The 13671-nt window shown below is 43.3% G+C and overlaps 1 protein-coding gene and 1 long non-coding RNA gene across 19 annotated transcripts in view; one reads left to right on the forward strand and one right to left on the reverse strand.

Moving 5' to 3' along the window:
* Positions 1 to 5964: 5964 nt before the first annotated feature.
* Positions 5965 to 9306, reverse strand: LOC134731200 (uncharacterized). The gene is made up of 2 exons (XR_010113371.1): positions 8903 to 9306; positions 5965 to 6269 (listed from the first exon to the last, which is right to left on the reverse strand). It is a non-coding gene; the product is annotated as an uncharacterized LOC134731200 (long non-coding RNA).
* A 50-nt stretch (positions 9307 to 9356) lies between these two features.
* The window catches only part of EMSY (EMSY transcriptional repressor, BRCA2 interacting), a 108694-nt gene continuing 104379 nt past the window's right edge, over positions 9357 to 13671 (forward strand). For 12 of the 18 annotated variants that reach the window (XM_034933402.3, XM_063608224.1, XM_055094704.2 and 9 more), the window contains exons 1-2: positions 9399 to 9753; positions 11524 to 11632. In XM_034933402.3, the coding sequence (XP_034789293.1) occupies positions 11563 to 11632 (70 nt within the window). In that variant the 5' untranslated portion in view covers positions 9399 to 9753; positions 11524 to 11562. Of the gene's footprint in view, positions 9754 to 11523; positions 11633 to 13671 lie in introns of all 18 variants that reach the window. The other 6 variants (XM_034933404.3, XM_055094703.2, XM_034933409.3 and 3 more) reach the window with 3 other exon arrangements.

A 13671-nucleotide genomic window follows, 5' to 3' on the forward strand; every position in this document is an offset into this window, starting at 1 on the left:
TGAACAAGAATATTCAGAGCAAACTGTTCACATGAACAAAAACAATAAAATGTTCATCAATGGGAGAATGGGTGAAAAAATGGATAAATTCACACAATGGAGAAACAACAGTTAAAATAAATGAACCATAGCAACATGCGACAATATGGATGACTCTTAGCAATATAAATAAAAACAGTAAATAAATTCTAAAATATTACATACAGCATCACATACTTTTTATGGTATAGATTTTTTTTTTTTTTTTGAGACGGAGTCTCACTCTGTCGCCCAGGCTGGAGTGCAGTGGCGTGATCTCGGCTCACTGCAAGCTCCGCCTCGCGGGTTCATGCTATTCTCCTGCCTCAGCCTCCTGAGTTGCTGGGATCACAGGTGCCCGCCACCACGCCTGGCTGTTTTTTTGTATTTTTAGTAGAGGCGGTGTTTCACTATGTTGGCCAGGCTGGTCTCAAACTCCTGACCTCATGATCCTCCCGACTCGGCATCTCAAAGTGTTGTGATTACAGGAGTGAGCCACTGTGCCCGGCAGTTCTATAAATTTTAACAAAGTTTTTGTAACTACCACTACAATAAAAATACAGAGCAGTTCCATCACCCTCCCCCAACTCCAAACCCTTGGCAGCCATTGATCTGTATGCTGTTGTGATATTTGTACCTTTTGGAGAATGTCATACAAATGGAATCATATAGTATGTAACCTTTGGATATTGGCTTCTTTTACTCAGAATAATGCCTTTGAGATTCACCCAACTTCTTGTATGTATCTTACCTCTTTTTTATTGCTCAGTAGTATTCCATTGTATAAATATACCACAGTTTACTTATTCACTCACTGAAAGACATTTGGTTATTTCCAGTTTTTGGTGAATATGAACAAAACTGTTCTAAACACTCATGCATGTTTTCATGTGAAAATTTTCATTTCTCTAGGCAAAATGTGTACGAATGTTATTGCTGAGTCATATAGTAACTGTTTGAAAGTTTACAAGAAAATGCCAAACTGCTTTCTAGAGTGGCCATACTATTTTGCTTTCCTATCAGTCATGTATGAGAGTTCCAGTTGCTCTGCATCCTCACCAGGAGCTGGTGTTGTCAATGTATTTTATTTCAGCCATTCTATTAGGTGGGTAGTGGTATTGTATCATGATTTTATTTGATTTAAGAGATGGGGTCTCACCATATTGCCCAGGGTGGAGTGCAGTGGCTATCACAGACGCAAGCACGGCACACTACAGCCTCGAAACCCTGGGCTCAAGTGAGCCCAGCATCTGGAGATGTCTCCTGTCTCAGCATCTGGAGACAGTCTCTGCACCCAGCTCTGACACTGTCATTTTACTTTGCATTTCTCTTATGGCTAATCATGTTCAGTATGTTTTCTTGTGCTTATTCCCATCTGTATATCCTCTTCAGTGAAGCGTCTTTTGCCTATTTTAAAATGGGGTTGTTTTCTTACTTAGATACAAGTCTTATGTCTGATAAGTGTTCTACAAGTATTTTTCTCCCAGTCTGTTGCCCACTGTTGCATTCTTTTAATGGTGGCTTTCACAGAGCATTGCCTTGGCAGCTTTGTAACAAATCAATTGACCTCAGACTACCACTTATAGAAAGAGTATATTTACTTTTCCCTATTCCTTCAGTTAGGTACAGCTAAAAACCCTGGACACTATATGTAAAACATTATACATAAAACAAATGTAAGAAGAATCTGAAAGGTGACAAGAAGGCAGACCACCTAAGGATCTGGAACCCAAGGAATACACAGAAATGAGTTCCCTGGGTTTTCTTTTATATATCCCAGATTGGGTACTGGAGAAGCTGGCAACCCAGAAATGCCAACGGGCACAGCATTTTTTTTTAAAGCCCTAGGAAAAGCCTGCTCTGTCTAGTCAAAGGACTAGGAAAGGAGCAGCTTTGCAAGACAGAATATTTTTAGATGATAACGTCTCTACTCCAGATAAGTACCACGGGAAAAAAACTACAACCCAACCCCCACCCCCACCAGCAAAGGCCAGGTTCTAATGAGACCACTCAACTTCCTTTCTCCATTTCTGGGTTCATGTCAGAGAAGACAGAGGGGGAAGCTTAGACTTTCATCCTCAATAGACAGTAACAAGGCCCTCTCCTAATACTTGCCCCTCACACTTGTCAGCCCACCACATGTAAAACATGGAATTTCACCTGTACCTGGTGGCAAAGAGGTGCCCTTCCCTTCTCAGGTGGGATGGTGTCAGACAAGGCCAAGTGGAGAGTTGGGACTTTTACCTCCAACCAGTGGTAACGAGGCCACCCCCAAACCCCCACCTAACTAAACTGAAATGTATGCATTTCCCAAAATTCTTATGTTTATGCCTGTGAGTTGGCCATTGCTATTTCTTTCTCGGATTTGAATAGCCTTTCCTCCTTTTTCTGTTGAACTTCTATCTTTTAAGGCCCTACTTGCACGCTGTCTTCTTGGTGACTTTTCCTTACTAGCTCCTAGGAAGTATTAATGGCTCCTTAACTCTTTTCTTTTCTTTTTTCTTTTTTTTTTGAGACGGAGTCTCACTCTGTCGCCCAGGCTGGAGTGCAGTGGCAAGACCTCCACTCACTGCAACCTCCGCCTCCCAGGTTCAGGCCATTCTCCTGCCTCAGCCTCCCGAGTAGCTGGGACTACAGGCACCCGCCACCACACCCGGCTAATTTTTTGTATTTTTAGTAGAGACGGGGTGTCACCGTGTTAGCCAGGATTGTCTCCATCTCCTGACCTCATGATCCGCCCGCCTCGGCCTCCCAAAGTGCTGGGATTACAGGAACTCTTTTCTTACAACTTGCTAATACCAGCTAGGTGCGGTGGCTCACGCCTGTAATCTCAGCACTTTGCGGGGCAGAGGCGGGTGGATCACCTGAGGTCAGGAGTTGGAAGACCAGCCTGGCCAACATAGTGAAACCCTATCTCTACTAAAAATACAAAAATTTGCTAGGCGTGGTGGCACACACCTGTAATCCTAGCTACTCGGGAGGCTGAGGAAGGAGAATCGCTTGAACCCAGGAGGCAGAGGTTGTAGTGAGCCGGGATCACGCCAGTTGCACTCCAGCCTGGGTGACAAGAGCGAAACTAAAAAAAATTAAAAAAAACAAAACAAAAAAAACACTTGCTAATACCATGAACACCATATTGTATGGCAATTATCTGTGTATGTGTCTGTCTCTCCCACTAGATTATGAGTATGTGAAGGGCAGTTGATCATGTTTAGTAATTTGTTTCTCCGGAGCCTGACAGAGCTTCACCCACAGTGGATGATGATAAATGAACTTTATATGTAAATTCTTTAACTGAAATTATTTTTAGAAGAAAGAAAAGATATAGCTAGCCTTTAGAATTATTCTCATGCTTAAAAAGCATACTTTTTGGTTACCCAAAGCCTCTGCTTTTATCATGTTAGTATGAAGCTGGTATGCTGTTCTATATAGTTTGTTTTCAGATTGATCTTTTTCCCCTTTAGTTCCTTCTACGCACACGGATCATTTTGTTTTTTAAATTTAATATTCATCCATCTAAAAAAGGTATCATGACATGGCTGGGCACAGTGGCTCCTGCCTGTAATCCCAGTACTTTGGGAGGCCAAGGCGGGTGGATCACCTGAGGCCAGGAGTTCAGGACCAGCCTGGCCAACATGGTGAAACCCCATCTCTAGTAAAAATACAAAAATTAACCGGATGAGGGGGCACGTGCCTGTAATCCGAGCTACTTGGGAGGCTGAGGCAGGGTTAATTGCTTGGACCTGGGAGGCGGAGGTTGCAGTGAGCCGAGATCATGCCATTGCACTCCAGTCTGGGCGACAAGAGCGAGACTCCATCTCAAAAAAATAAATAAATAAATAAATTTAATATTCATCCATCTAAAAAAGATACAATGACATGGCCTGATGTGGTGGCTCACGCCTGGACTCCCAGCACTTTGGGAGGCTGAGGCGGGTGGATCACAAGGTCAGGAGTTTGAGACCAGCTTGGCCAAAATGGTGAAACCCCATCTCTACTAAAAATACAACAATTAGTGGGGCATGGTGGCGCACGCCTGTAGTCCCAACTACTTGGGAGGCTGAGGCAGGAGAATCGCTTGAACCTGGAAGGCGGAGGTTGCAGTGAGCCGAGATCATGCTACTGCACTCCAGCCTGGGCGACAGAGTGAGACTCCATCTCAATAAATAAATAAATAGATAAATAAATAAATAAATAAATAAATAATTGGTCTCAAACACTGGCTATATTTTATGGAAAATAAAGAAAGCCTCTGAAAGCAGAACCTAGAGGCTTGAGGGTAGAGTCGAGAGCTGTAGAGAATCATTCCTAGAGATCATTAATGCCTCTGAGAGCGTAACCTGGAGGCTTGAGGGTAGAGTCAAGAGCTGTAGAGAATCATTCCTAGAGATCATTCCTGATCAAGGAACTAGCATCAGAGCTGTTATGAACCAGTGGCCCTGGTGTGCCTCCTTTATTCCCCTTTCTGATTAAGGTCTACAGTGGTTTTTCCATGCCTGTCCCACCATTGTATGTTGGATGTGTGGGGAAAAGGTAACTTGTCTCTTTAGTTCCCGAGTCTTTACACTGAAAGCAACTGCACCTAAGAAACCTAACCCATATCTGGACTTGATTTAGGTGACAAGATCTTGGACCTCAAACCTAAGCATGTTGCCAAAATGGGAAGACTTTGGGTGGTAGGAATGAGTCCATTTGCATGTGGGAGGAATATGAACTGTTGTGGACAGAAGATAGACTATGGCAGTTGATACTTCTAAAAATGAGCACAGTAATATTCTGGTGTTCCAGGATGCTACTATGCTTCTATCAAGAGATAAAATCTATTTCCCCTTTCCTTGAACCTGGGTGGGTCTGTGACTGATTCCAGACAACAGCCAATGTCAACTGCTGGTCTTATGAATGAACGAGCCCTCGTAAGATTCCAGACCTCAGTCTTCAAATTTCCCTTGCTGATGTCAAGAGGAGTAGAGATTAACTGTCCCCACTAAGTCCCACCCAAATTGGAGATTCATGAGTAAAACAGATAATTTAGGCCACAGCAATGGTTATGGAATCACAGATAACCAGACCTCCTTAACACCTGTGTGTTCGGGGGAAGAGTCTTCTGGTGATATTCGAATTTGGACAAATGAGTTTTCTCTAGGGCTTGGTTTCCTCAACTGTAAAATGGAACAATAATTACCAAGTCATAGGAATGTTGTAAGGTTTAAATAAGATAAGCAAGGTGTTCTTTTCATAATGGGTCTGTAATAAACGCTACGCAGTATTATTTCAACTTATTCCCACCAGTTGTTCTAGCTTTACTGCTTTGTACAAATTCACCTTCAGAGTACGTGAATTTTATATACATTTATACAAACATATATAAAATCTGATTTTATATCTAAATCTCTCTGTATACATATTGCAACATTATAGCTTCTGTAACACTCTTGGATCACTTGCTCTGGGGCAATCCAGTTACTATATCCCAAAGATGCTCAAGCAGCCTTATAGGGAGGTCTACATAGTGAGAAACTGAGGCCTCTTTCCTTGCTGACTTTCCAACCAATGTGAGTGAGGTACCTTGGAAGCTGATCCTCCAGCCCCAGTCAGCCTTCAGATAGCTGCAACTGCTTGGGAGACCCCAAGCCAGAACCACCCAGCTAAGCCACTCGATTCCAATAGAAAATGCAAAAACTGTATAAAATTTTAAAAAATTATTCTTGTTTTAAGTCACTAAAGTTTGGGATAATTTTTCTTATGCACTAAGAGTTAACTAACAGCTATATCAAACATGAGGAAAGATGGGAAACTGATCACAGGTTGAGGACTATTTCGGGGTCGATGGAAAGACAGAGATGGTTGAATAAACTTGAAAGTACTGATTGAGACTGAATTTGAAATAAATAACCATGGGGTCCAGGACAGAAAGGAAAAAAAGTAAATCCAGCAAAGGGGAACAGATTTCTTTTTTAAAAAAATTTTTATTTATTTTTTTGAGATGGAGTTTTGCTCGTTGCCCAGGCTGTGCAATGGCGCGATCTCGGCTCACCACAACCTCCGCCTCCTGGGCTCAAGCTACTCTCCTGCCTCAGCCTCCCGAGTAGCTGGGATTACGGGCATGTGCCACCATGCCTGGCTAATTTTGTACTTTTAGTAGAGACGGGGTTTCTCCATGTTGGTCAAGCTGGTCTCGAACTCTCGATCTCAGATGATCCGCCTGCCTCGGCCTCCCAAAGTGTTGGGATTACAGGCGTGAGCCACCGCACCTGGCCAGGGGAACAGATTTCTGTGTATTTTCCCAGACTAGAGGTAGTTATAATCATGTCTAATAGGACAGCAAGTCTCAGTTTTCCTTCTTTGGTTGAGTGTAGAGTGGCTCTCATTTTATTCACCACACATTTCCTGGAGCCAAAGTGCTTTTATTTAAAATCATGGCTCTGTTACTTACAAGCTTGTTACCTTGGGCCAGCTATTTAACCTCTCTATGCCTTAGTTTCTTCATAAAATGGGGATAAAAGTGTATCTGTAAGGTTATAGTAGAGATTAAACAAGTTAATGTGTATAACGTGATCTGGAATACAGAAAGTCCTATGTAAGTATTAGCTATTATTCTTATTATATGCTAGGCTCTACAGTACACAGACCTGATTGGTTCCTCTCCTCAAAGAGCTCGTTGTCCAGTCAGGAAGATTTTCTTTTCTTTTTTTTTGAGACAGGGTCTTGCTCTGTTGCCCAGGCTGAAGTGCAGTGGTGCAATCTCAGCTCACTGCAACCTCTACCTCCTGGGTTCAAGAGATTCTCCTGCCTCAGCCTCTCGAGTAGAGTACCTAGGACTACAGATGCACAACACCATGACCGGCTAATTTTTCTATTTTTAGTATAGACGGGATTTCACCATGTTGGCCAAGCTGGTCTTGAACTCCTGACCTCAAGTGATCAGCCCACCTCGGCCTCCCAAAGTACTGGGAATACAGGCATGAGCCACCATGCCCGGCCAGGAAGATTTTCAAATAAATGGCCATAATTCAGTGTTCTGAGCTCTGTAACAAGGTGTACACTAAGTGGTAGGGGAGCAGAGGCAGGGATGTCTGTCTTATTCTAGAGGGAAAGACAGGGGCAGGATAAGCTTTTTGAGGAAAAAGTTTGAGTCTAATCCTTAAGGAAGAGCATGTTGGGAACATTTGAGACTATAAAGCAGTCACAGGCAGCATGGGAAAGGTAGTTTCTGACTGCAAAATAAATACGGTTAGGAGAAAAGGGAAGATGTGAACTGTAGTATGTAATGACCAGCACCATCAACTTCACCTGGGGGCCTGTTAGGACTATAGGATCCAGGCCTTACCTGATATCTATACTACCAATATTTGCGTTTTAACAAGATCCTCAAGCGGTTCCTATTGACCATTAAAGTTTAGAACCACTGGTCTGGAGCATAGGCTCTGGAGCCAACATAATCAGGTTTAAATCCCAGCTTTAGCTTTTTTTTTTTTTTTTTTTTTAAGATGGAGTCTTGCTCTGTGGCCCACGCTGGAATGCAGTAGAGCGATCTTGGCTCACTGCAACCTCCACCTCCCTGGTTCAAGCAATTCTCCTGTCTCAGCCTCCCGAGTAGCTGGGATTACAGGCACATGCCACCATGCCCAGCTAATTTTTGTATTTTTAGTAGAGGTGGGCTTTCACCATGTTGGCCAGGCTGGTCTTGAACTCCTGACCTCAAATGATCCACTTGCCTCAGCCTCCCAAAGTGCTGGGTTTACAGGCGTGAGCCACCATTTACTTATGTGTGACTTTAGGCAAGCTATTTTGCTTCTTTCCTAGACTTTAGTTGCCTCCTTTGTAATTAGAGATAATAAAAGTTTCCACCTCATAAAGTTGTTCTAAGGACTGAATTACTATGTAAAATGCTTAGACCAGTATGTGGCACTTAGTAAGCACAAGGATTGACTATAATAATTCATCACTCATATGCTACTTCTTAAGGTCAGAGTCAGTTTTATAAGCCCCTTGTCTTTCAATTTGTACTCCATTGTAGAGGAGTAGACATTCATTGTCATTTTGACATTCACTGTAGAGGAAAGGACATTTGGAGGTCAGAAGACCTGGGATTACAAAGCCTAGCTCTCTTCCAATTCCTAGCTCCGTGAAATTTGGTGAGTCCTTGGAACATCTATGTTTTTCTCATTCATAGTATGAATGACCTTAATCGTACCTGTCACGCTGAAATGTTGCGAGGCTCAAATCAAATAATATATGTTAAAGTACAAAAATCCTCTATGAAGATTTCACTTACTATCTTTCCAAGAGTTCTTAAGCAACTGGATGCATAGGAAGGTCAGGGAGACAGCGGAGGGAGGGCCTGGTGATTAATATGTTCCACTTTACGATTTTCTGAAGGTGTAGGTTGGGTTTCAACAACAGTGACTTTCCTAGACCTCGGAGGGTATTTTTAGCTAATGGGCAAATAGTAGTAGGAAACTTAAATGCTGTTATTTACCTTCTCTTCCTAACCTACAGTTCCACTCAAGAACATGAAGAGTCTCATACGTTTGTATAGTGGTTCACAACTTACAACGTTTACGTGGTGCATCACAAGATCCCTATAGGGTAGTATTAACCCAATTTTTCAAGAAGGAAACTATGTCTGGAAATTGTAGAATGCATATTAAAAACTCTTTCTGACGAGCGTTTCTACCGGATCCGATGTTACCCAAAGTACAAAATTTAAAGAGGGAAGTCAATCACAAGATTTCATTGAATCTTCAGTATCAGGCAACTGGCTTCTATTTTATGGCCGCAAATAACTATATATTGGGCCCCTTTTCTCACCTGTAAAATAGGAACGAAAAGACCTTCTCCACAAATAAGATGAAATAAGAACAAAGGCTGAGGGTGAACCTACCACGTCGTAGGGCCTCAAATAAATTCTTTCTCCTTCTTGCCCTTGACAGAGATAGCACGAGATATCACTACCATTCCCATTTAACACGTGGAGGAAATCCAACGCGAGAACGCTCGGATTTCCCCTTCTCTACTTGCAACAACTCCGTAACCCGCAAATCGGCTACGGACAACTGCGATGTCCACTATGTTAGTTCTCGTAGCGTGGATTCTCTCTCCTCAAGATGCCATCTGGGGGGCTAGAGGCCGCTAATAATTGCCCTCACGATCGAAGAAACTCGATCCTAATCCTCGACGGCACTTCAGGAACAAAGCTGCTCTCCCATCGTCCCTAACCTCACTACCGTAAAGGTCACAGCAGAGCCCCTGCTCCAGCCGCTAGCGCCATCTTGGCCGCTACGGGTGACGCCACACGTAGCAGAGAGCGCAGCCGATTGGCTGGGAGACGGCAGCCCAGGAGAGGCGCGCGAAGCCAGAGACAGGAGGGTATGCAGGAGAAACCAAGGGAACTACAATCCCGGCCTTCCTTGCGCGTACGACAGCAAACCTGGAGCGAAAGAGGTTGGAGTTTGGATTCGGACCACAACTCCCAGCACCCTCCGCGATGTCTGTCCTTTTCTTTCATAACGCGGAGGAAAAGAAGGACAAGATGAATGGAGGCCTTTTGGTGTTTGTTCTCCGAAAGGCGGGAAAGGCGAACTACACCTCCCGACTGGCCGCGCGCGGCTGCGCCTGCGCCCTGTTACCTGTCGCCATCTTGCCCCTTCAGAGGCACCGCAAACAAACCCAATTCCTGGTGTCCCCTAGTCTTGGCGGAGGAGCCTTTTAGATGAGCCCCGAAAGGCCGGGCAGGTGGGTGACTCTCAGGCAGGGTCCTGGGAAGAGCTGGCAGGCCAGCCAGGCTAGAGGAGCGCCGGGCCAAGCATTCGGAGCCCGGCTTGGGGCTCCCAGCCCCATCCTCCGTTGTTTCCTAACGGGATCGTGGGGCTCCCCGGGGTGGACTCAGGGGGACTCTGGCTGGCCTGGTGCTGGGACTCCGGGGGTCTAGCTCTGGGAGACTCCCGGTGAGTCCAGGTCGTCTGACTGGGTATCCGCTGGCTTACTCTCTCTCGGTTGTCCTCTCCGCTGGGGAGGGAGTGAGGCGCGGGTGCCGGCCGGGACCCCTGACAGCAGCTACTGGCCCAGAGGGGCTTGGGTCGTGGACTTGACATTGGGACCGGCGCCGAGAGGCCCGGGTGAGGAGCCTGGGCTGGCTGCTCTTGTTGTGGTGCTGCTAGGGAGTGCGTGTTTGGAGAGGGGGCGGGGCGGGCTTGTCTCCTTGACACTTGAGTGGGGAAGGATCCTACAAGATCCCGGTTCCCCGAGCGGGCTCCGGAACTACTGCCCGGGTTTCCGATGCGTTGCGGCCCCGCTCTGGGGTCCCCTGGCTGGGACGCGCCGGGATGCCGTGACGTGGTGCTCGGTTCGAGCAGTCGCCGGCCGCCTCCAAGATCCTGTCGGGAGGCGGGGACTGGCTTGTGGAGGGAGAGGATTCCTTTGGCTCTGCCCCTTCTTCCTCCTCCCCACCCCTTTTCTTTATGTCATACTGCCGGCTGGGGCGCGCAGTCCAGTTCTTCTTGCCTTGGGTTGGTTCTGAGCTGAGAGGACTATGGGAAGTAGGGGGAGGGGGGCTCACCTCGGGACACAGAGTTGGAGTTAGCAGCCCCAGCGCCTGGAACGGGATATAGCAGTTATTTCGGTTCGGTGTCTGACTTCTAGGCTAGACAGTGAGCTCGTTCATTCATTCATTCATCCATTCGTTTTGCTCAGTCGCGTCAACCATTCACTTACCCATTTAGCAAATACTTAGAGCGGTTCTACTCTGTGCTAAGCAGGTATTGCGCGTGCCCCCAGAGCCGTGTCTTTTTGTCTTTTGCACTAGGAAATTCCCAGTTCTAAGTAAGTTCCTGGCAGCTCAACTGTTGGTAAATGGCTGTTTAATAACTACAGGATCAAAATTCATATTCCATTAAGACTTGAGAGAGTATATATATATATGTGTGTGTGTATATATGTATATATATGTGTATATATATATATATGTATGTATCGTTCCAATTTTAGTATATGTGTTGCCGAAGCGAGCACGAGGAGAGAGTTATTTATTAAGTTTCTTTAACTTGCTAGGAGCTTTACAAATTTTATCTCATGTAATTCATAAATGAGGAAGCTGACAGGAGTCAACTTGCCCCAGGTTGGTAGTACCACCTGTTTATTAAATGAAATGCCAGCCACTATGAAAGAACTTTACATATAGTGTTCTTTAATACGCGTAACAAACTGGGTGGTATTACCTCTGTTTTATAGATGTGTAAAGCTTAGGCTCAACCAGTAAGTTGAAAAGTTGGGACTAGAAACCTAGAGGTGTCTGGCTCTAAAGCCTGTGTTCGTTCCACTGTGATAGTTCAAATGACTTAATTCTTGATTTCTCAAAAGTTGGAAAGTGTGGTGGTGAGAAAGGATTGTAAAATAGTAATATCTTTTTGGTTTACTTCTTAGCCTGTGACTGGATCTCCAGGTGAGTGGCCCCTTGAATGTACTTTGGTACTTTGGTAATTTGACTTTTTTTTTTTGTTCTGGTAGGGAGGACAAGCTCTTTGGGGCTACCAAACAGAAGCAGCAATGCCTGTTGTGTGGCCAACCCTTCTGGATCTCAGCAGGGATGAATGCAAAAGGATTCTTCGAAAATTGGGTATGACGTTCATTGTTTGTTTTTTACCTCTCTCTGATACCTTTTTTCCCTTTCTGCCTAGGTCATAGCTGTTTGCATGGATGTCATATCTCACGCTACATCAGAAATTCTTTGGAGATACAGTTCCCATCTTACTCATTGTTGTTTCCCTCAGTGCCTAACATAGTGCTTTGTAAATAGTAGGTGTGTGAATTGTAATAATACTAGTAGCTAAGATTTATTGAGGGCTACTTGGCTATTCTGAGTCTTTTTTATACAACATCTAATTTAAATATTTTAAGAATTAGCTTTGTCCTTTGAAAGCCTAAAAGGTAGGTGTTTTTTGTTTGTTTGTTTTGTCTCGTCTCCATTTTACAGATGAAGCTTAGAAGCCAAGGTAATGGTGATAGACATGGAGTCAGTATTTGAACCAGGGAGTATGCTTTCAGTCTCACTTTAACATACTCTTAACCTTCATGATTGTATGTGTCAATTACATACTATTTCTGAATTCTAAGTTGATGTAAGCTATGCTCACTTTTTCAAATTATATTTTACTATCAATAATAAAACACATTTTATGCTTGTAATTTATTATTTAGTGCTTCTTTTCCCTTACAGCAGCCTTTCTCAACCAGCATTGAGGGAAAGAATTAAACCCTAATGCTAAGGTATCCATTGTATGTGAAGAACTAACTTCGCCCTGTGCATCTAGAGTGCTATTAATTATTACTTTCCTTGGGAAAATTGAGAAAAAGAGTTATTACTCAAATCATTTTGTGTTCTGTAGTTCAAATGAGGATCTTTGGTTGAGAAATGCTGCCTTAGACTATGAAGACCTTGTCTTATTTACCACTGTAGTCTCTGGCTAGCACAATAAATGAAATAATTGAAAAAAATAATTTGAAAAAGAAGATTAAATGTTTTGGCAGTGGATATGCATTATTTAGATATCTGTGATTTTAAAGGAAAAGTATAGGTCTTGAATTTAGACAGACCTGGGGTCTTGGTATTATTACAAATGACCCATGTGACCAAGGACAAGTTATTTATTCTTCCTAAATTTGTTAATAGTTTTGTTAAAACAAAAAAAAAGAGGATAACACTATCTGCCTCATTAGTTTGTTACGTGTGTTAACAGTATACATAAAGGGCCCGTCATAGTAAATCTTTGTTGGGAATTTTTCTTTGTAAATCAGATAGAATCATAGCTGCTCTGGCCCTGCCTGTCCTTTTAATTCCACCCAAGGCCACTATGAGGATTTCAAATCACTTTTTAGCAGCATCTTTTAAAGCAAGTCTAAGAGAGTTGTTTTTGGAGAGGGTGTGGGGGATGTCAATCTTTTTTTTTTTTAACCAAACTTTTAGTCCTAATCTGAAGATAGTTTTCTACACTTGCATACAATTAATATAACTTGTTAGTTGCCGATTATAAAGTTGGACTCATATTTATTTGATAGCTGAAATTGCAGAACATATCACAAAGACAGTAGATTGAATTGGGGTTTCTGGGCTTGGGGGCCTTTGAATTGAGAGATTATGTTTAAATATAAAAATGGTAACCTTTAAGTCTAAATTTATTCCTAATTTTAGTCAGAGCTGTGTGGGTAATGTTGCTGCAGAGTGCTTCTATATAAAAGAAAACAGTCATCTTGTATGGTAATATCATCTTCATTGACCCCTCATTTTGGGAGGTGAGCTTTGATAGTGATTTGCCAAAGACTTCCTCCCCACCCGTTGGCTTATTATCATAACAATGAAACCTTTGAATTGTCTTCACATGCTAACTCTAGGTCCAAAGTTTAGAAAAGGTACATACAGTTTTTAAAAATTAGCTGTATCCTTTAAAAAATAGTTATAAATCATTTTAATATAAGATGTTAAATACTTAGATTTTACATACATATAAAGAAATTGGGATAGAGAATTTCTTTATATATACTGAATGTGTCAGTGCTAGATAAATGCTTCCTTCTCTCTGTCTTGCCTCTCCCCTTCCCTATTTTTGTGATCATTCCTGAGCTGTAGCTCCAACACGGGGCTTTATGGACTATAGTGTA

This window comes from Pan paniscus, chromosome 9 (assembly GCF_029289425.2).
Source record: "Pan paniscus chromosome 9, NHGRI_mPanPan1-v2.0_pri, whole genome shotgun sequence".
NCBI classification, from domain to species: Eukaryota; Metazoa; Chordata; class Mammalia; order Primates; family Hominidae; genus Pan; species Pan paniscus.